At 39.2% G+C, this 23207-nt stretch overlaps 3 protein-coding genes across 4 annotated transcripts in view; 1 reads left to right on the top strand and 2 right to left on the bottom strand.

Annotated features, from left to right (window-relative positions):
* The first annotated feature begins 6316 nt into the window (after window positions 1–6316).
* LOC117491741 (fibroblast growth factor 23-like) lies at window positions 6317–8578 on the top strand. The gene is made up of 3 exons (XM_034141832.1): window positions 6317–6569; window positions 6967–7070; window positions 7165–8578. Exons 1-3 carry the CDS (start codon window positions 6365–6367, stop codon window positions 7594–7596), a joined length of 741 nt encoding a protein of 246 aa, XP_033997723.1. The 5' UTR covers window positions 6317–6364; the 3' UTR covers window positions 7597–8578.
* Window positions 8579–9289: 711 nt separating this feature from the next.
* On the bottom strand, window positions 9290–16824 carry tigara (TP53 induced glycolysis regulatory phosphatase a). Its single transcript, XM_034141110.1, has 6 exons — window positions 16675–16824; window positions 15937–15974; window positions 15739–15860; window positions 15477–15554; window positions 15286–15396; window positions 9290–11035 (listed from the first exon to the last, which is right to left on the bottom strand). The coding sequence occupies exons 1-6, from the start codon at window positions 16746–16748 to the stop codon at window positions 10646–10648; spliced, it is 813 nt and encodes a 270-aa protein (XP_033997001.1). The 5' UTR covers window positions 16749–16824; the 3' UTR covers window positions 9290–10645.
* A 2168-nt stretch (window positions 16825–18992) lies between these two features.
* ccnd2a (cyclin D2, a) overlaps window positions 18993–23207 on the bottom strand; it is a 164405-nt gene continuing 160190 nt past the window's right edge. For both annotated transcript variants that reach the window (XM_034141985.1, XM_034141984.1), the window contains one exon: window positions 18993–23058. In XM_034141985.1, coding sequence (XP_033997876.1) covers window positions 22888–23058 — 171 coding nt within the window. In that variant the 3' untranslated portion in view covers window positions 18993–22887. The remainder of the gene's footprint in view (window positions 23059–23207) is intronic.

The following is a 23207-nucleotide window of genomic DNA, read 5'->3' as shown; positions in this document are numbered from 1 at the left end:
TTTTTAAATCTGATCTAAGTGCTGCCCAGGATAATCTCTTCAAGTTGCTCGTACATTTTTCTCATCCGTCAGTTAGGTAAAAACAAGTTCTGCTGTTGAATAAATGTTTCTTTTTTGTCAGGAGAATCGTTTCCTGGTTAGTTATGGTTGAAACACGATTTATACATATATTGATATAATCATAATACATTTAGCTAGAAGACACACAGTAATATGTACCTTGTGTTTAGAGTGGAGTAATACGTTTAGTTGTTTAAAGGAAATGGGCTAGTATTACACTTCAGCCTCTTGTGGCCAAAATCAGTATAACTACAACAAACACTTGAGAAAATGTGTAACTTTCCAAAACCAGGACATTAACATTAGCAATGTTGCAAAAAGCAGTAAACCCAAGGGTTTTTATTTGCAATGTTCATTCGGACTGTGTGTATGCAGCATACCATACTTGAAGTGCTTGCGCTCCTCTTTCAGATACGGTAGTTTTCCATTGTGGAGACCGGGGTGGAAAGGGCAAAGAGCAAGCAAAGTTGAAGATAGCAATGATGTACAGAGGACTTATAAGGAACTCTGCATGTGGCACTGGTTGTTTGTTTAACTCGGCAAGGATGTGAATAATGTGGGGTAAAATACCTGAGCATCAGAGGAGCGGGCCCCTTGTGCGTCGACCTCACACTGGAGGGTCAGCGCAGTGGGTTCTCGTCCTATTCATCTCAGCCATTTATATACCAAGGTCAAAGATATGGGCTTTCTTTTCTTTGCATAACTGATGTATGCATGTTTTCTGGTCGATGTTAAACCACTTTCTTTGTTTTCCGGGGCTCTGCACCTGTTGTGTTATTTATTGATCAAGGCATACATGTTTGTCTTGTAATGTGCAATGAAGATGTGAATGATTCTGCACCTTTCTCGTACTCCTTTATACTCCTGAGCAGAGTCTTTTTAATGTCAAATATGGCATGATAGAGCTTGATTTCTTTTTCTTTTTTCTATGATTTTGAATTCAGTTGTTACATTGTGGTACTTGACTTGCAATATTATGTACGTAGCAAACCACCAGTCAAGGCCAGTTTGTGAAATATGGTAAAGGGAAAGTAGCCAGGCTGTTATAGATATACTGTATGTTGTCATATTTTACCTTGTGCCCTTTCTAACATTACTGTAACGCACTGACTAAATGTCTGTGAGTAGGACAGTTCATGTGCCCTTTAAGCTCCAGCTTGTGTCGAGTAGCAGAGACAAACGTGCGGTATCTTTCCAGAAGAAGTGTGTTTGTAAGCATGTGTGTGTGTGCGTGTGCATACTGAGCATGCTCCTGTCATGTTCTGTTTCTGCCAAAGCGACAGTAGAGATGGTATCAGATCAATTTACCTTGAGTCAGGAATAACAGGGCATTGTCTGACTGCGCACTGATGTACTGTACTCTCCTCACAGTAGAGGATGAAGACGAGAAGTAGAGGAAAAAGGCATAACGTAGGCTATTAGTGGATTTCTGTCAGAAGAAAGCACTGACTGGTTTGAGCTGGTAGTTATGTAGCAAAATGATCACTTAAAAAAACAATCGAATGCTTCCAGGAAAGGGACTCTTCAGGTGAACGGGTTGTTTGATGGACTGAATACTGTGATCATAGAGAGCAGCTTGACACTCCCGGGCTGTCAGGTTTAATGTTATTGAATATTACACCACTGATAATTGGTCAGTTTTTCTTGTTATATACTGTGCATAAAAGTGCACTTTGATCAGCGAATGATCACTTGTAGCTTTTTATGGACTAATTGTGTGGCAGTGAGGATTTGGCTGGACGAGTATTTGTGGCTGATTTGTCAAAGTATACAAAAGGTGCATTTAAAAAAATGTGTTTTTGTTTTTGTTTATGGTGCCATTTACTGAGCAAGGGCGGATTATATTTCTAATCCCTGACTGGCAAGTGGGAAAATACATTTTGGTGATCAATTTTATTAGCCTGATCCAAAAGAAATATTGTCCTGTGTTTATGAAAAAGCGTTTGTTGTTGTAGTACCTATTTAGGCCACAAGAAGCCGAAGTGCAACACTACATTTATGTCCTAGGACTAAAAACATGAATGTTTTCTTCCACTTCACTTTACATTTTTTTCTAAATTCTGAACACAGAGTACATACAATTCGCATTAATTGGGCGATCTAAAATCAGCAGCAAGAAAACATGATAGACCACTAGGAGCCGTGCATTTTACCCTCTTGTGGACAAAATGAGTATTACAACAATACAAATTATCCTGACAAAACAGTTTATGTTCACCTGGGAAATGTCCCCCCACCTGTTTCACATACAACTAAAGGTTCCTGGCTTCCGTAGTTTCCCTTCATACTCTTTCATCTAAACAAGCAGACATGCAAGATCAAAAGTGCTGTTTTTGACAACATTGTGTTTATGACTGTATGACATTTCTGATTTAGTGCTGTATTTTTCAGAGAACACTGCTAGCACAACAAACGATGAGTTGAATGGGTATTGCAAAGTAAGAATGGCCCCTCTAAGCTGTTTACACTGAAAGCTACTCAGCTTGGTGTCAGATTTTGAAAGCTTGAGAAATATGACTCTGTTAGAAGTTCTACAACTTAAGCATGATGCTGTTTTGAGGCAGAAAAGGTTGTATGATACAGCGGTAACTGAGAGAAGGTAGTTAATGGTATGTCACCTTTCAACATTAACCCTTACTTCCTTGATTCCACATTATGCACATAGAGTTCTGAATGGACTAGGTATATGTCCCCCCCCCCCTTTTATTTAGGATTCAGTGTCTTGATTTTGCCATTGTGCTAATCATACCTGTTCGGCTAGTTTTCAAATGTGTTGGTTCACAGGGAACTAGAGGTCTGTGGGAGGATCTGGGATCAGATTTGTGTGTTTGTGTGTGTGTGTGTGTGTGTGTGTGTGTGTGTGTGTTTGTGTGTGTGTGCGTGTCCCTGTGTGCCGGCAGCCTTTGTGTTTCTCTCAGTTTTATATTCCTGCACTGAGGGGAGAGTGCTTCCTCTGAGTCCCCCTCCTCTTTTTTAACATATACCTCACCTTCTGCCTTAGTTCCGATTATTGAAATGATTGTAAATTAGTTTGAAACAACAGACTTCTCCAATCATTTGTTTCTGAAAAAAAGATGATGAGTAAGTAAAAAACTATATTACAAATGGTTTTCCTTTTATTTTTGTACGTATGTGCTGTGCACAGCAGTCAACTTGTATTCCTGAGATGATAATAAAAGACGTTTTTTAAAAGCTGTTTTGTGATCGAATGCTTTAAAGTTGCCCTTGTGCTAAGTCATGCTTCTTGTTCACAGATTGTTAGAGAAACTGTTAAACGTTTGACCTCAATCCAAAGTCACGTACAGTTAATTACCATCAGTAAGTATGTGGCGCCTTCTTCTGGTAAAGAATCTGACTCTGGTTTGTTTCCAAGTTGGTTTTCGCATAAATGGAATTGGTTTATGTATTGGTGCAAAGACAAACAGAAACAAAATATTGAACAAATATGTACCCTGTAAATGTAAAATTAGAACTGTAAGAATAGAAGTTATTTGATTAAATGTTTAAGGTATTAGGAATAAAAATATATCTATATATACAGCTCTTGAAAAAAATAAGAGACCATTGCAGGATTATCAGTTTCTCTGGTTTGACTATTTATTTATGTGTTTGAGTAAAATTTAAAACATTTTTATTTTATTCTATAAACTACTGACAACATTTCTCTGTGTTGGAATTCAACAGACACTGGAATGGAATGGCTGCCATATATGTAGAGATTGATATTTAAGAATAATGTGGAGTGGGCTCTTAATTGTTCAGAGCTGTATGTTTACAATGATAATCGCACAGAAACGTGTGTTAATGCATCTTTGAAGGGCAACATTCTGAGGAGTCTGAGAGAAAATTCAGATAATAATGAACCTAAACAGAAATGAGATCACATTTGCACTAATACTTTATTTAATTAATTTTTCTATTCTTAATACATGACTTGTAATTTTATAACAACTTTCCTGGACGTGACGTCATATTTTGTCTCTAATTCTAGGTAAAATAGAAGTGGTGTTCATTTGGTACACTGCTATTTCATTAAAATGAAGTAAATACTAAATTAGAATAATGTACCGTCTTTTAGTAAGTGCACTTAAGGTCAGCCGGATGTGCTAAAAGGTCACTTTTTCTATAAGCAACCATAAAAGACAACATATACAAAAATAAATATGTATATATATTCCCCCGGTTTAAATAAAGCAGCTCTTCCAAGGAAATTCCTCTGAAGATAAACATTTCCAAGTCAGCACAGCAAACTAAAAACACCTATTATTAGTTCTCAGTTACGTAGTTCTTTCCAGGAAAGTTTCAAGACATCATTAAAAATAACATACCTGGAAATAAAGTGGTATACTCAGTATTGCTGTTAGTGTTTGTTCTTCATCAGCAAGCAATATATCACTCTCCATGAGGAGTCATTCTCTTGCAGGGACCAGGATGTAGAATGTCTCTGCTCACCAGAGACAGGTGGTGATGCATTTACATGTCATACACATAGTCATCTATCACATGTTTCCTGCTCATAAGGTTCTTTCTAAGCTCTAAAAATCCACCTTTCTGGAATGTCAAAAAACATTTTCTAGTACAGTAAAAATACCAACAAAATATCTCAGAAATGTGCTGCGGTGAATGCAGTGGTGAATTGTAACTACAATCAAGTACCGTACTTTAGTAAAAAATGTATTTCTTGAGTAATATTTGAGTATCTACCCTACATTTTTGGGAAAATGTTGTACTTTTTACTCGACTACATATATTTTACAGATTTAGTTTATTCATACAAAATATAAATCAACTAGTACAATATCATGTATTATTACATGTTAAGTTAGTATATGTAACAAACCAAGGTATGAACACATGAATGCCTCAATAATTATAAAACAATAATTTAAAATGTATGGTTCTTGAATTGGCCATTCGGCATAATGAGTACTTTTTCTACTTTTACTTATAACTGAGTATTTTTTACACTGTAGTATTGCTACATAAGTGAATCATCTGAGTACTTCTTCCACCTCTGGGGGAACGGAAGTGAGAGACGTGGGAAGTGTGTACAGATAATGAATAAGCTATGAGTCACTCTTCATGATGCAAGAGTGTGACACAACAGAACTACTCATTTAGCATCTGCCATTCACACCTTAGCTTTAAAGGTCCCCTATCATGCAAAATGCACTTTTTGATGTGTTTTATACATAAATATGTGTCCCTGGTGCACGGAGACTCACAAAGTATTAGAAAATAAAACCCTCTCTCTTTTCCTCCGTACCCAAATCTCTAAAAACGGGGGTACAATGGAGCTGATCCAGATTTTCTGCCGATTTAACGTCATATCGGAAATGTGGGCTGGCTTTTCACCCACGGCCCTATCAGAGACGTTGCTATCAGAAACAATGCGCGTTGTTTTGGAAGTAATATGGTCTGTGTTTACATTAGTAAGCATCGCTAACACTCAGAGCTAACCTGTACTGGAGAGAGTATGTGTAAAGAAGCAGGATATAAAAAGGTACTCACCCACCTCGTGGTAAACCCGGGAGAGAAAAAGCATTTGAGCTCCATACTGTTTCAGGAATAATCCTTGATGTGGTTTGGAACAAAATATGGCGTTTAATCACGGCAGCATTTAGCTAATTTTGTGCCAGTAGAAATCTCTCTCTTCTCTTCACAGAGCTCACAGCTTGCCTGCACGCTCCAAAGGGGCGTGGCCACAGCAGCTCAGGTACCTTTAAAGGGCCAGACCCAGAATCAGCACAGTGCTGAAATAGAGGGGTATGAGGCATGGCTACAATGGGTGATCTGTTTGGTATTTTGAGCAAAACACTTCAGAGACAAGTTTTGTATGGATATGGCCCTATAATATATTGTTCAAATATAGCATAATAGGTGAGCTTTAAAAGCAAGTTTGTCACTCTTACCTATCTGTCTTGATCACAGATACAGGTCAATAAATCACAGTCTCTATCATCCTTCCTCTTCTTCTGCCGTCTCCTCATCCTCTGAAGTCTTGATGGTTGATTTCTTAGATTTGAACAAAGAGCTAATTAGGCTTCTAAGGCAGAGGCGTTGACAGTAATAAACCTACACTCACAGATGAAATGGTCTTTTAGAGCCTGCAGGAATTCCATCCAGGCAACCCTTAACCATGGAAAAACAGGACGGCTTTGAATCATTTCGTAAATGAGTTAGCCGGTTCATCGACCCTCTGTTTAAATAGACCTGTTGGACTTTCTCCTCCTCCAGTAGCTGCCCACACGCCAACCTGAACATTTGTGCAGTTCAGAGTAGAGAGCACGCCACCCCATTGACCATGCACCTGGCTTTCTTCTCACTCATCCTGATAGCCGTACGTATGTCTGTACCGGTGGACTGCTCACCGAGGCCCCGGGGCCCCGAGCAGCTCATACAGCGTCAGCAGAGCAACTTCCCCAGAGAAGCACAGGATGATACAGCTGGACGCTTCTACCTGGGGATGAGTGGATCAATAAGAAAACATATTCACAGAAACTTTCTGGGTAAGTCTGCATACATCTATTAAATACGTATCTTGTTTCATTACAGGTTGTTTTATAGATTTTTAGAAAAGTGCTTTTTTTTAACAGTAAATGCAATAATTCCTCTGTGAAGTTTAGTTTATTTTATTTATAAGCGTGTAATATCATTCTCTACATACATTCTAAATGTAAAAATAATAGTTTTTTGTTCATACATAATAAATGTTTGGAAATACGGCCAAAATTAATTATTTAGTTGTCCAATGCATATTTTGCTATGTCATCTAAACAAGCAAACAGGATTCCTAGCAGCTAGAAATGTTCATGACAAAATGATATACGCAGTACAAAATAAGATTTTCCCATCTAAAACGAATGAAAGTATTTTTAAATTTGTTTTATTTTTGTATTTTTCCAGTTATTTTGCCAGTGCGGACAGATACAAGCAACTTTGTGTCAATATTTGATTTGAGAAGAAAGCGGTTCCTGTGTATGGACTCAAAGGGGGAGCTGTACAACTCTGTGAGTATATATTTTAATGATGCACTTATTTTGAGAGGAAATGAGTGCAACATTAACATTAAAACATTGTGTCTGCTTTTTCTTTACCAAACAGAGGCAAAAGGACAGAGAAGATTGTCTCTTCCAGCGCATTTGGTTAAATCTGTCCAACCAACGTGACGTGTTCTACTCCACAAGTGGGGTCCGGCTGCTCAGACTGGAGACAGCTGAGCTGAGAGGCGCTCACCAGGAGCCCCCCGGACCCTCCCCCGGCCTGGTGGAGCAGCTCCTGGGTCCCCTGGTGAAGAGACACAGGCGGAGCGAGGGGGTGAACCCCTCTGATCCGCTAAGATCTCAGCCCTCACACTCTGCCACGGATCACCAGGATGTGGATCAGGTGCAGCCGGACCAGGACCAGGCTGGCGCTGTCTCCAAGGAGACCATCACTTCCTGTGACGACCCCCTGAGGGTCCTACAGCCCAACGGGCCCGTCAGTCCTGTCAAGACTAATATTGCAGATCGAGCAGAACAAGTAATAAGATACTGACCTTGTGTTCAGTGTGTGAAAAGTCAAGAGGGGCTGCAGGTCTTTATGTTCTAAACTCACGTTGTGCTTGGCTGCAGGGGGTTAGATACTTCTTATCCTGCAGGGTCAGTCAGAGACAAACAAAAGGGATTTCAATATTTCACAACTTCTGAAAAATAGAGATAAGATCCTTGAATCTGAATTTTCAGGATTTGTTTCTATTTGGTACTATAAGGCTTTGTAATGTGCTCCTGTTACATAACAGCAGCTGTACAGATGTGCTGTTTGAACAGCAACGTTCAACATGACCATGCAGAGTTTGGTCCCACGTCCCGCTGACCTCTTCCCTCAGTTAAAGTTTAAACCTTGGGTCAGATGTGGCAATGTTTGTTTTGCATATGTAACAAATGTGTAATCTGTAGGTAATTCTGAAGGTTTTTACGTGCATGTGTTGATACAGTAAAGATCCATAACAGGAGTTTAGACAGAAATAGAGCAGGTCAAACTGGAGACGTGAATAATCTGCCACACACACATGAATGCAATGCAATTACGTCAGGTGCCGGACACCAATAGTCACAGCGATGAAAGGTATTTATTTATTAAAATGACTTCATGTTTAGCCTACTGTTTTATTATTTATATATTTCAAGTTGTATTGTTTTGTTCTGATGTGGAAAGAATAAATGTTAACATTTCTGTGGATTGTGTCTGAAGTGGGGAGGCGTGTGGTGCAGTGGGTTGTGCGTTGGTGTTCGGGTCACAGGTTCAAACCCCACTGCAGCCAGCATGTCGTTGTGTCCCTGGGCAAGACACTTCACCCCAAATGGCTCCTGTGGGGATTGTCCACAGTATTGAGTATGTAAGTCGCTTTGGATAAAAGCGTCTAACAAGTAGCATGTAATGTAATAATGTAATGTAAAAGTGCTTTCTTTAGTTGTTGCTTCCAGGTGCACTTATGTATGATGAAATAAATTCAATTCTAACAAATTGTTACATTAAAGGTCTCCTATTATACTATTTTTAGGCATATATTATAGGTCTCGGATATATAAAAATATATAAAAGATATGTCTATGTGTTTAAAGTGTTTTGCTCAAAATACCAAACAGATCATTCTAGCCATACCTCATACCCCTCTATTTCAGCCCTGTTACTGAAGTGCTGATTCTGGGTCAGTAGCTGCTGGCCCCGCCCCCTTTGGAGCACGCAGGCACACTGTGAGCTCCGGCAGATACAGCTAAATACTGCCGTGATTAAAAGCCATATCATGTTCAAAACCACATCAAGGATTATTTCTGAAACAGTATGGAGCTCAAATGCTTTTTCTCTTGCCGGTCTACCACAAGGTGAGTTCCTTTTTTTATTTCCTGCTTTTTTACACATGTTAGCGATGCTTGCTAATGTAAACAAAGACCATATTACTTCCAAAACACGTTGCGCATTGTTTCCGATAGCAACGTGTCTGATAGGGCCGTGGGTCCACATTTCCGATATATTGTCATATAATCGGACGCAAATCTGGATCAGCTCCGTTGTACCCCCGTTTTTAGAGATTTGGGTACGGAGGAAAAGAGAGAGCGTTTTGTTTTCTGACACTTTGTGAGTTCAACTTCCCTGACACACCAGGGACACATATGTATGTATAACAGACATCAACAAGTGCATTTTGCATGATAGGAGATCTTTAAAGAAAAGAAGAACTCGGGCGGCCTTTGCTTTCCTGTAATATTCACATTTTTATTGAAGTTCATTCTAACAACATACCAGTAAAAGCTTTATCAAAGGTTCACTGGAACATTTGAAATGATGTTTGCAGAACCAGAACAGAACAACAAATAGCTTGCTGCAGTCCACAAGGAAAGGCCACAACAATCACATGGTGATTAAGCACACAGCAAATTGGTTATGTAAGTGGCAAATATTAGACCAGGACAAATAATGTAAAACCAAAGATTGAAATGATGTGAAGTTGAACCAATGAGGAACAGTGTATGATGAGGAGTTTTATTGGAAACATATCTAAATGTTGGTAAGTATCCACTAAGACTGAACTTTCAAACAGACACATGTAAAAGCTACATTTATTAGTTATACAAATGTAACAACCAATTTGAGTCTAAGAGCATTATTTGATATAATAAAGTATTTTCAATGATGTAATCACGGCAGTAAGAGCCATTGAATACGTACATTGTTTTGCATACAATCCAGTTCAGTAGTCAAGAAATGATTTCAGAGTGGGATGACCAGTAGAGTGAACATACATGCTAGTAAAAACAAATATGGCATGTATGCAGTCTTATACACTTGCCCTTGCTGACCAAAGTGTTAGTTCCCAACAATGACAGAGTCACTCATTTCCAAAAAGTCAACATGGTAGCAGTTCTGCTCCGTGCTCCTACGTAGGATCTGTGAGCTTCCTGAGAGTAAATATAGCAACATGGACTCATTAGAGCAGAAGCTGCCTACGTTTACAATAATGAACAGCCAGACAGGAACATAGTGCTCGAAGCATGACTCAGCATTAAATGCATTTTGTTGTATGCTGCTTTATATATCTGGCATCATGTGTTAATTTAATATATTTAATCCATATCTTGTTGATTTTAAACTGGATTTCTGAATAATTATTCGAGCATTCTAAATTATATTTAAAACATGTTTAGATTTTAAGAATAGGGATTGTCCCGATTCGATCTCAAAGAATCGTATTGAAGCTGATCAAGGCGTTATTTGTGTTTAAAGATGTTAAACTATTAAACTCCCCCACTCCAGGCTGGGTTTCTTAGTATGTGTCCCAAGATACAGAGATCTTCCCCCGGCGTCCATTTTTATATCGATAATGCTACATTTGAAACAAGTTGAAATTAAGTCATCCTTCAAAATAAACTGCACCTAAATACTTGACCTACATCTTTTTCTTTGATATTTAACTTGTCAAAACATGCTTTTATTGAACAACTACGAATCACTGCTGAGGTTTGTGTTGAGTCCCTGGAGCTTTCTCCACATTGTGTGTCTCACTTTCCTCTTATCCTCATATTCCTTTCTGTAACACCTCCAGCTCCTACTGCTGCATATGGTCCCCTCGGTGGACGAACACACAGCGGATCCCTGACAGTTTGAACGTGTGTTCCTCCTTTCTCACGGTGATTATGAACCGACACAGACCTGTGTTCGGACTCACTGAGAACATATGTTCTTTGCTAGAACCCGGAGGCACGGAGCAATGTAGCTCGTCCACAAAGAAGCGCAGGGCTACACACATGAGGGCCCCGTGTGTGACCACCAGAGCGTGGACTGGGACCCCCCTCACCCCGTCGTCTGCCGTCCCCTCCACAGGACTTGTTTCTGCTGGAACAGGTGGGCTCGTTTCCTCCACCCCTCTGTCCTGCCAGTGTTTGGCCCCAATTTTCTGCAGCATTTTCTCCACAAACTCTTTGACCCGCTCCTTCACCTGGACAGAGCAAACATCTGTTACGCCATGCTTCTGTTGCATTTCCTTCTACACAAACAGCAAGGGAAATCTGTCTATGTGTTACACTAAATACATTTTTTTATTTTGTAGTAGTCAATTTATTGAACATGTTAGAAAAACAAACAAACAATAATTATAACAAAGAGAAGCAAAATAAAATAAAAACTTTCAAGGTGTAAAAAAATAAATTCTCAAATTGTTTCCGTCATGTTCAAAAGGGGCAAGAAGAAGCTTAAAAACGTTTCTGGTCCTACCCCCCTCTAGCGTACATTGTTCATGAAAGTAAAAGTGTAGGTCATCGTCATCAGCAACCGTGATATTTGATTTATTGTTTTAAACAAATCATTTCTTTGTACAAAACAACCAAAAACAAATCACTTTTACATCGACAAGAAATATCAAGCATCACTTCTCAGGTCCTGCTCATAACCATTCAGGATTTGGTTTCTAAATAGTTGTTTTAGTTTAGATAAAGTTGCACAGTATTTCAGCCCATCATAACAGTTAAAGATTAAAGATTGTTTAACGGACGAAGAGCATGTACTTTGATACTAAGTAAATATATACACTCATGTGGATGCAAAGGGGCTCTGAGAGGGCATGATACCTCCATGCAGAGGTTTGGTTTAACTAAGGAGATGAGTGTTTGCTGCCACCTGGTGGTAGTGTGTGTACATTGAATCAGATTGGATTCGTATAAGCAGTTTAAAGGGACCTATTAAACTCATGTAGGTTCATATTTCAGTCACCAGTCTGTCAAACTCCTGAAGTTCGCAGACGACACCACCCTCATCGGACTCATCTCTGGTGGGGACGAGTCTGCCTACAGGTGGGAGATGGACCATCTGGCGACCTGGTGTGGGGACAACCACCTGGAGCTCAACGCTCTCAAGACAGTGGAGATGGTTGTGGACTTTAGGAAGAACGCAGCCCCACCCGCCCCCATCACTCTGTGTGACTCCCCAGTAACTGCTGTGGAGTCTTTCTGCTTCCTGGGCACCATCATCGCCCAGGACCTCAAATGGGAGCAGAACATCTGCTCCCTCATCAAAAAAGCTCAGCAGAGGATGTTCTTCCTGAGGCAGCTGAAGAAATTCAACCTGCCAAAGACGATGATGGTGAACTTCTACACCTCCATCATCGAGTCAATCCTCTCCATCACCATCTGGTACGCTGCAGCCACAGCCAAGGATAAGGGTAGGCTGCAGCGGGTCATCCGCTCTGCAGAGAAGGTGATCGGCTGCAATCTGCCATCCCTCCACGACCTGCATGCCTCCAGGACCCTGAGGCGGGCACGGAAGATAGTGGCCGACCCCTGCCACCCTGGACACAAACTGTTCAACCCCCTCCTCTCTGGCAGGAGGCTGCGCTCCATCAGGACCAAAACCTCTCGCCACCTGAACAGTTTCTTCCCCTCCGCTACCGGCCTCTTAAACAAGGCCCGGCCCCCCCGCTGACACTTACCTCAGCCATAACGCAGACTCTATATGCATTACATTAATGCACACAATGTTCATACTGCTTACTGCACATATTCTTATTTCATATTTCATAGTTTATATTCTATAATTCATTACATTCTATTTCCATGTAAATTACTGCTTTATTTTATTGCTATTTAACTATATTTTATTACGGTGTCCTTAAAGATTTTTTGTTTTATATTAGATTTTTTGTTTTATATGGAGATTCTTTGTTTTATATTTTATGTCTGCACCACGACATCAAGTCAAATTCCTCGTATGTGTGAACCTACCTGGCAATAAACCCGATTCTGATTCTGATTTGTATTTTGTTCCTCAACTGCACATGTGTCAAACTCAAGGCCCGGGGGCCAAATCAGGCCCTTGGTGGATTTTATTTTGGCCCGCAGGATAATTTATAATTACTGTTAGATCTGGCCCGCCGGTATATTGCACGCACACCTTCACTCAATCCTGAGGGTTTCCTCAGCTCAGAGCCTGACCCCAAACATTGATGACCTTGCACCCAAGATGAGATGCCAAGTATCTGGCTTGAACTAGCACCACAGAGCAGCAGACTGAGTTTACATGGATGTTTCCTTCTGCACTTTGTTTCTTGCGACAACAGGGCATGTTTGTTTTTTTCTTTGAGGGAAATAGTTTTTATGAAGCTGTTGTTGGCCTGTGGAAAAATGTAATCATAAGAAATGACTCGGGAAAAGCTGCAGATAGAGCCATAAGAAATGAATGCAACTGATTATTTAATGTTTAATGTTGTTTTTATAGGCAATAATTTAAGCTTTGTTAGTTCCAGGTTTAATATGTGCAATAAGTTCATTTCAATAAGTTTTGAAATAAACATTGAACCAGTCCGGCCCTCGACTAGTACCCATTTTGTTATTTTGGCCCACTGTGTATTTGAGTTTGACACCCCTGCTCTACTGTAAATGTTAACACGCTTTAATGTTCAAAAAATGTTCTTCATTCTTCTCATAGTGCCTGAGCTGCAGCACCTCTTTCACCCTCTGTGTCTGATTGGTCAACCGCTTAGAGATGTCCCTCCCATTAGCCTATCACGTACAATGTGTTGGTGCGCTTTGGGATTTTAGCCTCTGCCGACCATTTACATGCACAAAAACCTATATAACACACTACAGGAAACGGAAAACCCAAAACGCATAATAGGGGCCCTTTAAATGAAGATAAAGTGCATCCTAACGGACCGTCCACACAGCAGCGTTAAAAAAATCTTGGAGGTGGGCGTATCTGAAGCTTGGGGATTTTTTGCGAGCAAGGCACCAACAACCAATCACATGAATCTCCCGCCCCCGACATACGAAGCAAAAAAGTTTGAAGTAAACTGGATATAAACTCCCCAAACAGGCGAAAAACATACCACTGTCTCTGCCACCTCCCTCCATGCCTGGCTCCTCCGGTTTATATCCCGGTAGGTAAATAGGGACTGGTCATAAAGCACCGGGTGATTCCCTACCGCTAATTTCTCCTCCATTTTGTGGAATATGAGGAAATGACCTGCGGTATGTCTCTCCCAGCATACACGCCGGTTTGATTGGCTAGAGCTTGAACTGTCAGATTTGCATACACGGGATTTGATTGGCTGACGCTTCCACCTCAGCTTCAAAAGTTGAACATTGCTCAACTTTGAATCCTGAAAATCCTGAAAATCTCCGCTCGCCTGCCCACAATGCAGTTCGGCGAAAAGTGAGGCAAAGTGACGTCACCCCATTCAAAGTGAATGGGCAGAAGCGTTTCAAGATTTTTTAACGCTGCTGTGTGGACGGTCCGTAAGTGCAAACGATTAGCATCACATTTTCCGAAAAGCATCTTCAGGTTCATCTTTTCAATTATCTTTTAAACTTAGCAAAAACCCTTTGAGATCCCGGCAGTTTCAGGGTGTTTGCTCCTCTCACATTTTACTCACTGTCGCCTTTATGTCTCTGCAATATACTAGGCATAAACAGCACAATCACAGCTAGAAGACAGGTAACTGAGACATGTCTTTGTTTGTAGTATAGCACACATATAATGCCATTACATAAAACAAATACTAAAGTGTTATAAACATTGGGGGAAAAGCCGGCTTCATGTTCTTATTGAACACATTATTTCAACCTCTCCTATATGCTCTGTGTAACAGCCTGCAGTTCAGTCAACGTTTCACTGAAGTTTTGTCAGATGACTCACAGCCGGGTCATTCATGGCTTCCCAGTGGCACTGAGGAGCGCACAATTTCATCTTTTTCTACAAGATCTTGTTGTAAATGAGACATGTAAAACTATAACTTTTTTCAGATTTGATTCGGTTTTTTCCGAATGAAGTGTTGGTCACACATTGGACTGATGGACAATCTGAATAATGAATGCTATGTTTTGATTTCTTGTTGTTTAACAACATAAGGGTATTAAAGGTTTATGTCAGGATGTATCTAAGAAAATCATTTCAAGCACAGAGCTTTTGGTACCCTGTTATGTCGTTTGAGCCACAACAGTGAACATTAAAGTAGTGAAAGAGAGAGAGACACTTATATAAGTAGTTAAGAAAGAGAGGAAGTGGTGTTGTCATTGTCTACATTGTCGCTGTATTGTACTGAGTGTACTGTGATATTACAATATAAATGAAATGGCATCGATTACTGTACACTATAATGAAATAAAAAGACTTGTAAAAAAAAAAAAAAGAGAGGAAGTCAGAGCGAGTCATACATAACATCTGTATGAATAATAAAATAACAGAAAGCAGCCCCACCTGCTCCTGAGTCTCCCCCTCTGGAGGGGTGAAGTCTAGGATGGTCTGCCCGGCTGCCTTGGCCATCTCTCTCAGGTCCTGCACCCGCCCCCCCTCCGCTGTCCCAAAGCTCTGGAAATAAGTTATTGACTGGATGACTAAAGTTTCTTCATAAAAATTATACATATCTGCAACAAATAATTGCCACTCACTTTCTCTTTAAGTAAAGGGTCCCACACAGCCTGCAGACCAAGACAACTGGTGTTGTGTTTCATAATTGTTTCAGCAGTCTGGAAGAAACAACACACACCGACCATCATCATTATTATAAAAAGAGAACAATGTGGTCTAATACTGTAACATAGAGTGTAGAGCACTTTTTGCATCTAATCCTACAGTAAATTGAATATATTCTACATCGTTTGATTCATTTAACTCCACCATCATTGCTTGCTGTAAAAGGAAAGCATGTACCTGGCGGGCCCGCAACATGTCACTGACGAACACGTTGCTGAACAGGACGTGTTTCAGGTAGCAGCCTGCGGCCTCGGCCTGCTGCAGCCCGCTCTCTGACAGGGGGGCGTCGATGAGCTGACCTGCACGGGATAAAGGGGAAAGATGAAATAAAGACACGGAGAAAAAACCAGATAGTGCAGATATCTTCACTCGTACCTTGTAGCAGGCCTTCTTTGTTGTACTGTGTCTCCCCACTGCAGGAAATAAATGATTCATCATGTCAGAGTGCACAAGCTCAAATAATAAAGAATTGTTAAAGAAGCTCGGGAAAGAGTCATAAATCTGTTTATGCCTTTTATGTCTCGCCTTTATTAGTGTTCTGCTCCTTCAGGCATAGGCCCTTAAACCTATTATGTTAGATATGCTCCTGTCTGTGGCAGTCTCTCCTAGACATCAATCATTTATGAAATATATTGTACTATTCGACGTATTATCAGAGATTAAAAACACATTTCTGAACAATCACGTTTTGATTGTAATTTTACCAGAAAATGGTAACACTCTGCCCTCTCGTGGTCAATACGAGGTACTGCAGGCAGAGAGACAGAGCCTACTGTAGCTGCTCGGTTTGAAGCTTCAATAACTTCCCTGTGTATGCTGCTGCTCCAATCTCTTATTACAATTAAAGGCGTGTCTGTATTCATAACGTAACAACTTAACATAACAATGTATGCTATGAGACACCTGCTATGTTTAGCACAGTCTAGCTGCAGACACATGCAGAACGCATATACAAATGAAATGTATCATTACTTAACATAAAAACTAGTTAATAAATCCACGGAGAGACAGCAGACAGAAGAGAACTATAAATAGGAGCGACAGACCAGCAGCACTGCTCTGAGCCTCTGTGCTAAACACATGTATGAATGTCAACTGCACTTAGTCACTTACTGTCGAACAAGAGTTAGCCCAAATGTTAGCGCCTTCATGCTCTGCTGCAAGTTAACGACGGAAGAATATCGCATTGACTTTTGGTTTCAAAGGTGTCCTGAAGACGACTACAGTACACTTCTCGCGCATGGAGAGCGCGTGAACTTGAAACCTTTCGGGATGTATGGGAAGCCAACAGGGCCATTTACGTTTTACTTGTCTTATCCTGCTTTGGGTACAATAATCTTACAATTTAACAATATACACACCTTTTCAAATATCCAAAACCTTTCAAGACTTTTAAGTGTTTTCGCTTAACATAATGTACTATGTTTTTTACATGATTTTTTCCACATACTGTACTATGACAGCCGACTATTGTCACATTTATCGACGTACTACACAATTACTTTTCTGATGATATTTTTGACATACTAAACTAGGATTGTGATTTTTTCAATATACATTACTGGGATTTCTTTAATGATATTGTTGAACTTTATGTATTTTTTTTATAATAAGATGTATACTACTATTTAATTATATTTTCGACGTACTGTCACTTTTTTCATGACATTTTCGACATGACTTTTTCCAGATATTTTCATGATATTTTTGCAATACTATACTATGACTTTTTTCCTGTTTTCTTTATGTACTATACTAAGACAATCTTCATGATAATTTCGACATACTGTTTTATAACTTTTTTTATATTTTTCCACATACAATACTATGATTTGTTTCCATATGTTCCACATACTATACTAAGACTTATTTCCACAATATATTCGACATACTATACTTTGTGTTTTTTGACATACTTTGACTTGTTTCAAAATGTTTGGCATACTGTACTATGACTTTTTCTCAAATACTTTTATCCTTTAAAAAACCTTTTCTGCATACTAAACTAATACTTTTCTCTGGCACCAATATTATGACTTTTTAATGATATTTACCCATCCTTTACTATATACTTTACCTTTTCCATGTTTTTTGACATACTATGATTTTTTTTCAAACTATACTATGACTTTTGTAATATAGTGACCTAAAATAAACTAAAATATTTTTTCAACATACAATACCATTTCCTTTTTCTTCATATTTCCAACATTGTGTTTTATGACTTTTTCCTCATTTACTATTCTATTAATCTTTAGGACATACGATACTATGGCCTATTTTTGTTGTTGTCATACTATACTATGACATTTTATAATAGTTTTAACATACTTTAATATGATGATGATGACTGTGACTTATTCATGATATGGTTGACACTTTATCATGACAGTTTTTCAACATACTAAACTATTACTTTCTTTCATATTTTGTTGCTATATTATAGTATGACATTTTATTCTGAATACTGTATAATGATTTCAAATGACTTTTATTCATATTTTTCAACCATACTATGCCTTTGTCATAATACCTTTTTCACATTTTTTCACATCTGTCAACAAACGACTTTCTTCATATTATCTTTTTAAACACCATGAACTTTTTTATAGTCGACATACAGGACCATAGATTTTTTATAATATTTTGACTTATGATACTTTTTGGAGATATTGTACTATTACCTTTTTCATTTTTGTTTACATACTACACTAATACTTTTTTCTGCAACAATATTATGACTTTTTTTACGCAATAGTTTTCTACATATTATACTATGACTTCTTTAATGTTATTTCAACATACTATACATTGACTTATTGACATATTTTCTATGATTTATTTACGTTTTTGTGTAAAAATAAATACTATTAAAAACAGAATTTTTTTTTCTTTCCTTTCCAATAATGACATTTCCCATTGTGATGTCTGTATCAAATGGCCATGTTTTAATGAATGTTGCCACTAGAGGGCATATGTTGAAATATAATCCTCCAGCTTTATTTGTTTTCCAGTCATTTTTGTAGTTGTCAAGCCAGAGCTACCTTTGGAACAAGCGTCCATCCAAGTTCTATCCATCTTTCTACCTCAAGAAAAAATACAGCATTATATGTGTAACCATATGAATGAATGAAGTTGTAAATAAGTTATTCACATTGTTTTTAGACTCATCAGGGACTTGACAGAATGTGTTTTTTTCTTATCACTTTTTCCTTTACTTCAACAGGGAGTGTTTATAACTAGTCTTCCTCATATTCAAGATAAGGGAATTCATAATGTCCCACATTCGTCATCACTGCGTGTGTAACTTTAAAGTGAAACGTGCTACAGCTGGACTTTGTTTGACAGTATCATTGCTGACTCATACAAACAATGTAGTCTGTTGATTAAAACCATTAAGACACACAGCTTAAAAGGAAGCAGGCATGGGAAATAGTGAGCTGATGTGGTGTCACACCCTTTAAAGCAGAAGTTTATTGAACAGAGGTTGTGCAACAGACATTTGAGGTACATGATATGAGTTATAGTGGAGGGGGAGGGTCTCAAAGGGAAATCTGCACCATTGACACTTACACATACCAGAATATTTATGCTTGCACATGACAAGTGTAGCTCAACCCATTATAATTTGAAGGTAACAATGATGCACACACACAATATTTCGGACCAAAACATGTTTTCTCAAATACAGAATCCATATTGACTGACATTCAGAGTCATGTGGTTGTATAAAGCAAGAAGTGTACTTTGGCCATCATAGGAATGCTTTTTCCCTCTCTCGCACACAACAAGGCAGATGTAGCACCAACATGAACAGATACGAACATTATTGAACTATCTACGGCATAAACACTTCCCAAGCAATGTTGTTGTGCCCGCCCCCTCCAATATAGAGTCCAAGTGGAAACTTTGCACATTTCCTGTTTCCCATCTCACTGAGCGGAGTTGTTTCCCCACTAAAACAGTGGGAACCCTCCACAAAGATTCTAATTTGTCGTCGCTTCGCCCTCCCCACCCCCACTTTATTCTTTCTCGTCCGTTCCCGGATAACTGCAGAGGTATAGGTGATGGATTTGTTTGTGATTTCTTTTGTCCAGTAATCCTGAGGTATAAGAAATACCACTGACGCACAATGTGACTGAATAAGGAGAGCAATAGATTAAAAAAAAAAGGGGGAAAGGAGACATGCTATCTAAGCAAACTGTACAAAGAACATTTCCAGTCGAATACTCATTTCATGTTCTTCTATCACCATCTACTTCGTTTTTCTGAATGTATCTCTTTAGCAGTAAAATAATTATATTATAATACAAATGTTTATAAAATAGCAGCACACTCAAGTGACACATCACAACTAGGTAATGTTATTTTTTTTGTATAAATGAAACAAATTCATAGCTTTTAGCAGCGCAAAAAGACAACAATAACTCAATAAAAAATATTGACACTTTTTTCTTGATGTCTTCACACCTCCTCCTCCTCCTCCTCCTCTGTCCTCTCTTCACTTTGGAATACAGTATCTCTAAATCTTAGAAAAACCCTTTTGCGGGTCTGGTCACCCCATAAAATATATCAAACAGAAATTGAATGGTGATCTCATTATATAACACATGCAACAATAAATTGCAGGAAAGAAAAAAATCACAACCGTTAAGTTTGGGAGAGAGCTTACAAATATTCAAATGGGGATGTTTCGGCAAATATGTCATTCAATTGCCCAGTTTTACTGAAAAAAACATCACTTAAACATTAGATCCCCACATTTCTCTTCAGTCTGACAAACAAACACTCAGCAAAGTCACATACTGTCATTAAAAACTCAAGCATTAAGTCAAAGACACCTTGCTGTGCCCCAGTTAAACCAAAAATAAAAATCATCCGTCTCTTGATTTGTGCTGATGTCTGTTTTGCTGATGAACCCCCTTGTAAATGATTTAAAGCAGCAAAGCTAACGGGGGACAGATGTGTTCACTGACAGACAATCGGCCTTAAATACACGAGCCAGCACCACGAAACACTGACCAACCACGGCGACACGCATCAGTTCAGGTGGTTCGGAAACAAAGCCTCTGCTCTGTCTTTAAAATGCAGACCTCATTAAAAAGAACATGTGCAAATAGGATGTTACCACCACCGTCTCTTGCAGCTCATCGCTGCCCTGTGTGACTCACTGTGGCTGTGATGCAGATAAATATGAAGAAAAGAAAATTCAAGTAAAAACAAATATTTCATTTCTTGACAGTAAAATAAAAACATGGATCAGTGAACTCTGTGAGTCAGCGTGTTCAGATTCATATTCAAATTTCGGTTTTAAATTTGTCGAAATTTCTATTAAACGGTCGGACTCCCCACTAACTTGCACTTTAACAGGAATGTTTTTTTATTTTTCTTATCGGAATGTCCTCTTGTCGCAAGCTTTAATTTTGAATCTCGCCTGACAAGGGTATATGTGTGACCATTGGGAAACCAGCCCTACAAAGTATACCAAAGAAAAGGCTAACAAGGAAAAAAAAAGAAAACATCCATTCACCTCCAATCACCACCCATCGCATTTCATCTGACTTTTTCTCCTGGGGAGCATGTTCTCAAAGTGCTTTGCCATTGAAATCATATAGGGGAGCTGAAAACAACCCTATGTGGGACTCCAGATGCATTGACAGTATATTATCATCCTGTACTCTTCTACCCCCCCAAGAAAGTTCATCCTCACATGACCTGGCAGCGTACACGCTTAGTTCCTCATTTCATTTCCACTTGTTCACTAAGCTGTGTCATTGTAGACATTATGGGAAATCAACGTTTTATCAAATATGCAAGATATCAGAGATTCATGGTGAGGCCTTTGGGCATCTTTTGTTCGTCATCATCTTCCAGCCACTGGCTGTAAATCCTCCACACAGCAGCATGCTCCTGCACCACTAACACGCTCTGTCCTACCACACTGTGCCGTGCACTTGTGTGCCTTCCAAAGTTCCACAGTGACGTCTTAGTTGCAAACTGTCCCTCTCTTTCCAATCCTCTCCATATCCTGCTCACTCCATGCTCATTAATACAGGAGTCGAAAAAAACGTCCTCCAGACTTTAAAAAAGCCTAACATCGTCCTGTTTTCACATGCTACATACACATGTGAGAGTCCATTAGGCATCACAACTAAGGAAACACCATATCGTAACAACGTGAAAAAGATTGAAGAATCTGTAATGTTTCATGAACAGAATGGCAGTAATAAACACCTCATGTGAGGAAAAATGCTCTTAGAAAGATCATGGGCTCTGAAGTGAAAGTCCCTTCGCCCATATCCTCATGGCTAACCTGTTTCACTCATAGTGCATGCACATGAGTTTATTGTTGGCCAACAACGAACCATGATACATAGATAATGCATGAAGGCAGTGATGTAGCATAGATGCCCTGTTTTACTGATGGACAAAGTGTAGCCTCCGCTCGCTCCGTAGTCTTTCAACAGAGACGTAAAGTCAACGATTCGACTCAAGTGCCTTACGCCATAGAACGCTCACTGCTAATATAGATACAGGATCACATATAGCATGCATACACACACACACACACACACACACTCTGGATTCTCACATACAAACACACACACAATGCAACCACCAACAGACACACAAGCAGCCTGACAAAAGGAGCTTATTGATTTCTACTACTCAGTTCCAAAATATGTCCAATAATAATATTAATAATAATAATAATTACTAATACTACTGCTAATTATTATCATCCCGTCTCTTCCATGGAATTGGGACCAACCAATGCTCAGCATAATGTTCTAAAAGCTTCTTCTGTCTGTCTCGTGTGGACCTTTTGATGTCCTCTTTTACACCGGCCACGAATGTAATCGTAATACAAATCAGAGACAAAAAGAAAAAGCCCTGCCGTGATCCCATGTAATTTCTGAATGGTTTCCACAACTTCTACCATAACAGCCTCATTATCAAGCTATGGTTAAAATATAACTTAAAGATCATATTATACAATCAAAGGCAGAAAATGATTGGATTCCCTTCTGTTTATCCAAGGCACCTCAGGGCTTCATCTGGTATCAAATTGGTTGCTTTTAGACTAGAACATCATAGAAAATCGATTTCGTGGGCAGGGTTCTTTTGACTTGAAGAACAGAGAATCTACAACAAAAAAGAATAAAAACTAGCAAGCATTGTTCTTTTTCTTTTAAAGGGCTTGTGTTTTTTTTAAAACATTTTTTGTTCTTTTGTTCTTTTTTTTCTGCTTTTAAGAAAATTGAGGTTTTTTTTCATGATGCTTTTTTCTTTTGTAAATCCTGTGCAACGACGCCCTCTGGTGTTTCACAAGTTGACATCGCGGACGTCTGTGGGAGTGGTGGATTGGTCCAGCTCGTCCAGGCCCTTCCCGCTGGGGCCCCTCTGAGTCTGCTGCTGCTGCTGCTGCTGCCGGCCCTCTCGCAGGCTGCTCACCAGCACACGCTCAATCTGCTCCTGGCACTCTTTCAGGACGTCCTGCAAAGAACCAGAGAGGGGGGACAAGCTGTAACACATATGTTCATGTTACTCTGCTAATGGAGCTTCTTACTTCGAATCCAAATTAAGTCAATTAAACTTTCTTGAAGTGTAATTTTCAACATTCTTTGGCCTTGTTTGACACCATC

The sequence above is a fragment of the Trematomus bernacchii genome, unplaced genomic scaffold (assembly GCF_902827165.1).
Source record: "Trematomus bernacchii unplaced genomic scaffold, fTreBer1.1, whole genome shotgun sequence".
Lineage (NCBI taxonomy): Eukaryota > Metazoa > Chordata > Actinopteri > Perciformes > Nototheniidae > Trematomus > Trematomus bernacchii.
The sequence above is the reverse complement of the archived record's forward strand: the minus strand, read 5'-3'. Positions and strand labels throughout refer to the sequence as shown.

Bases quoted from the DNA above. Each gene is read 5' to 3' on its own strand.
- tigara (XM_034141110.1), bottom strand. From the start codon at position 16,748: ATGCGATATTCTTCCGTCGTTAACTTGCAGCAGAGCATGAAGGCGCTA. The intron at 15,555-15,738 runs GTACATGCTTTC...TGTTTCTTCCAG, and splicing joins ACATGTTGCGGGCCCGCCAG to ACTGCTGAAACAATTATGAA. The intron at 11,036-15,285 runs GTGGGGCTGCTT...TGCTCTGTCCAG, and splicing joins AGGGGGAGACTCAGGAGCAG to GTGAAGGAGCGGGTCAAAGA.
- LOC117491741 (XM_034141832.1), top strand. From the start codon at position 6,365: ATGCACCTGGCTTTCTTCTCACTCATCCTGATAGCCGTACGTATGTCT. The intron at 6,570-6,966 runs GTAAGTCTGCAT...GTATTTTTCCAG, and splicing joins TATTCACAGAAACTTTCTGG to TTATTTTGCCAGTGCGGACA. The intron at 7,071-7,164 runs GTGAGTATATAT...TTTACCAAACAG, and splicing joins AGGGGGAGCTGTACAACTCT to AGGCAAAAGGACAGAGAAGA.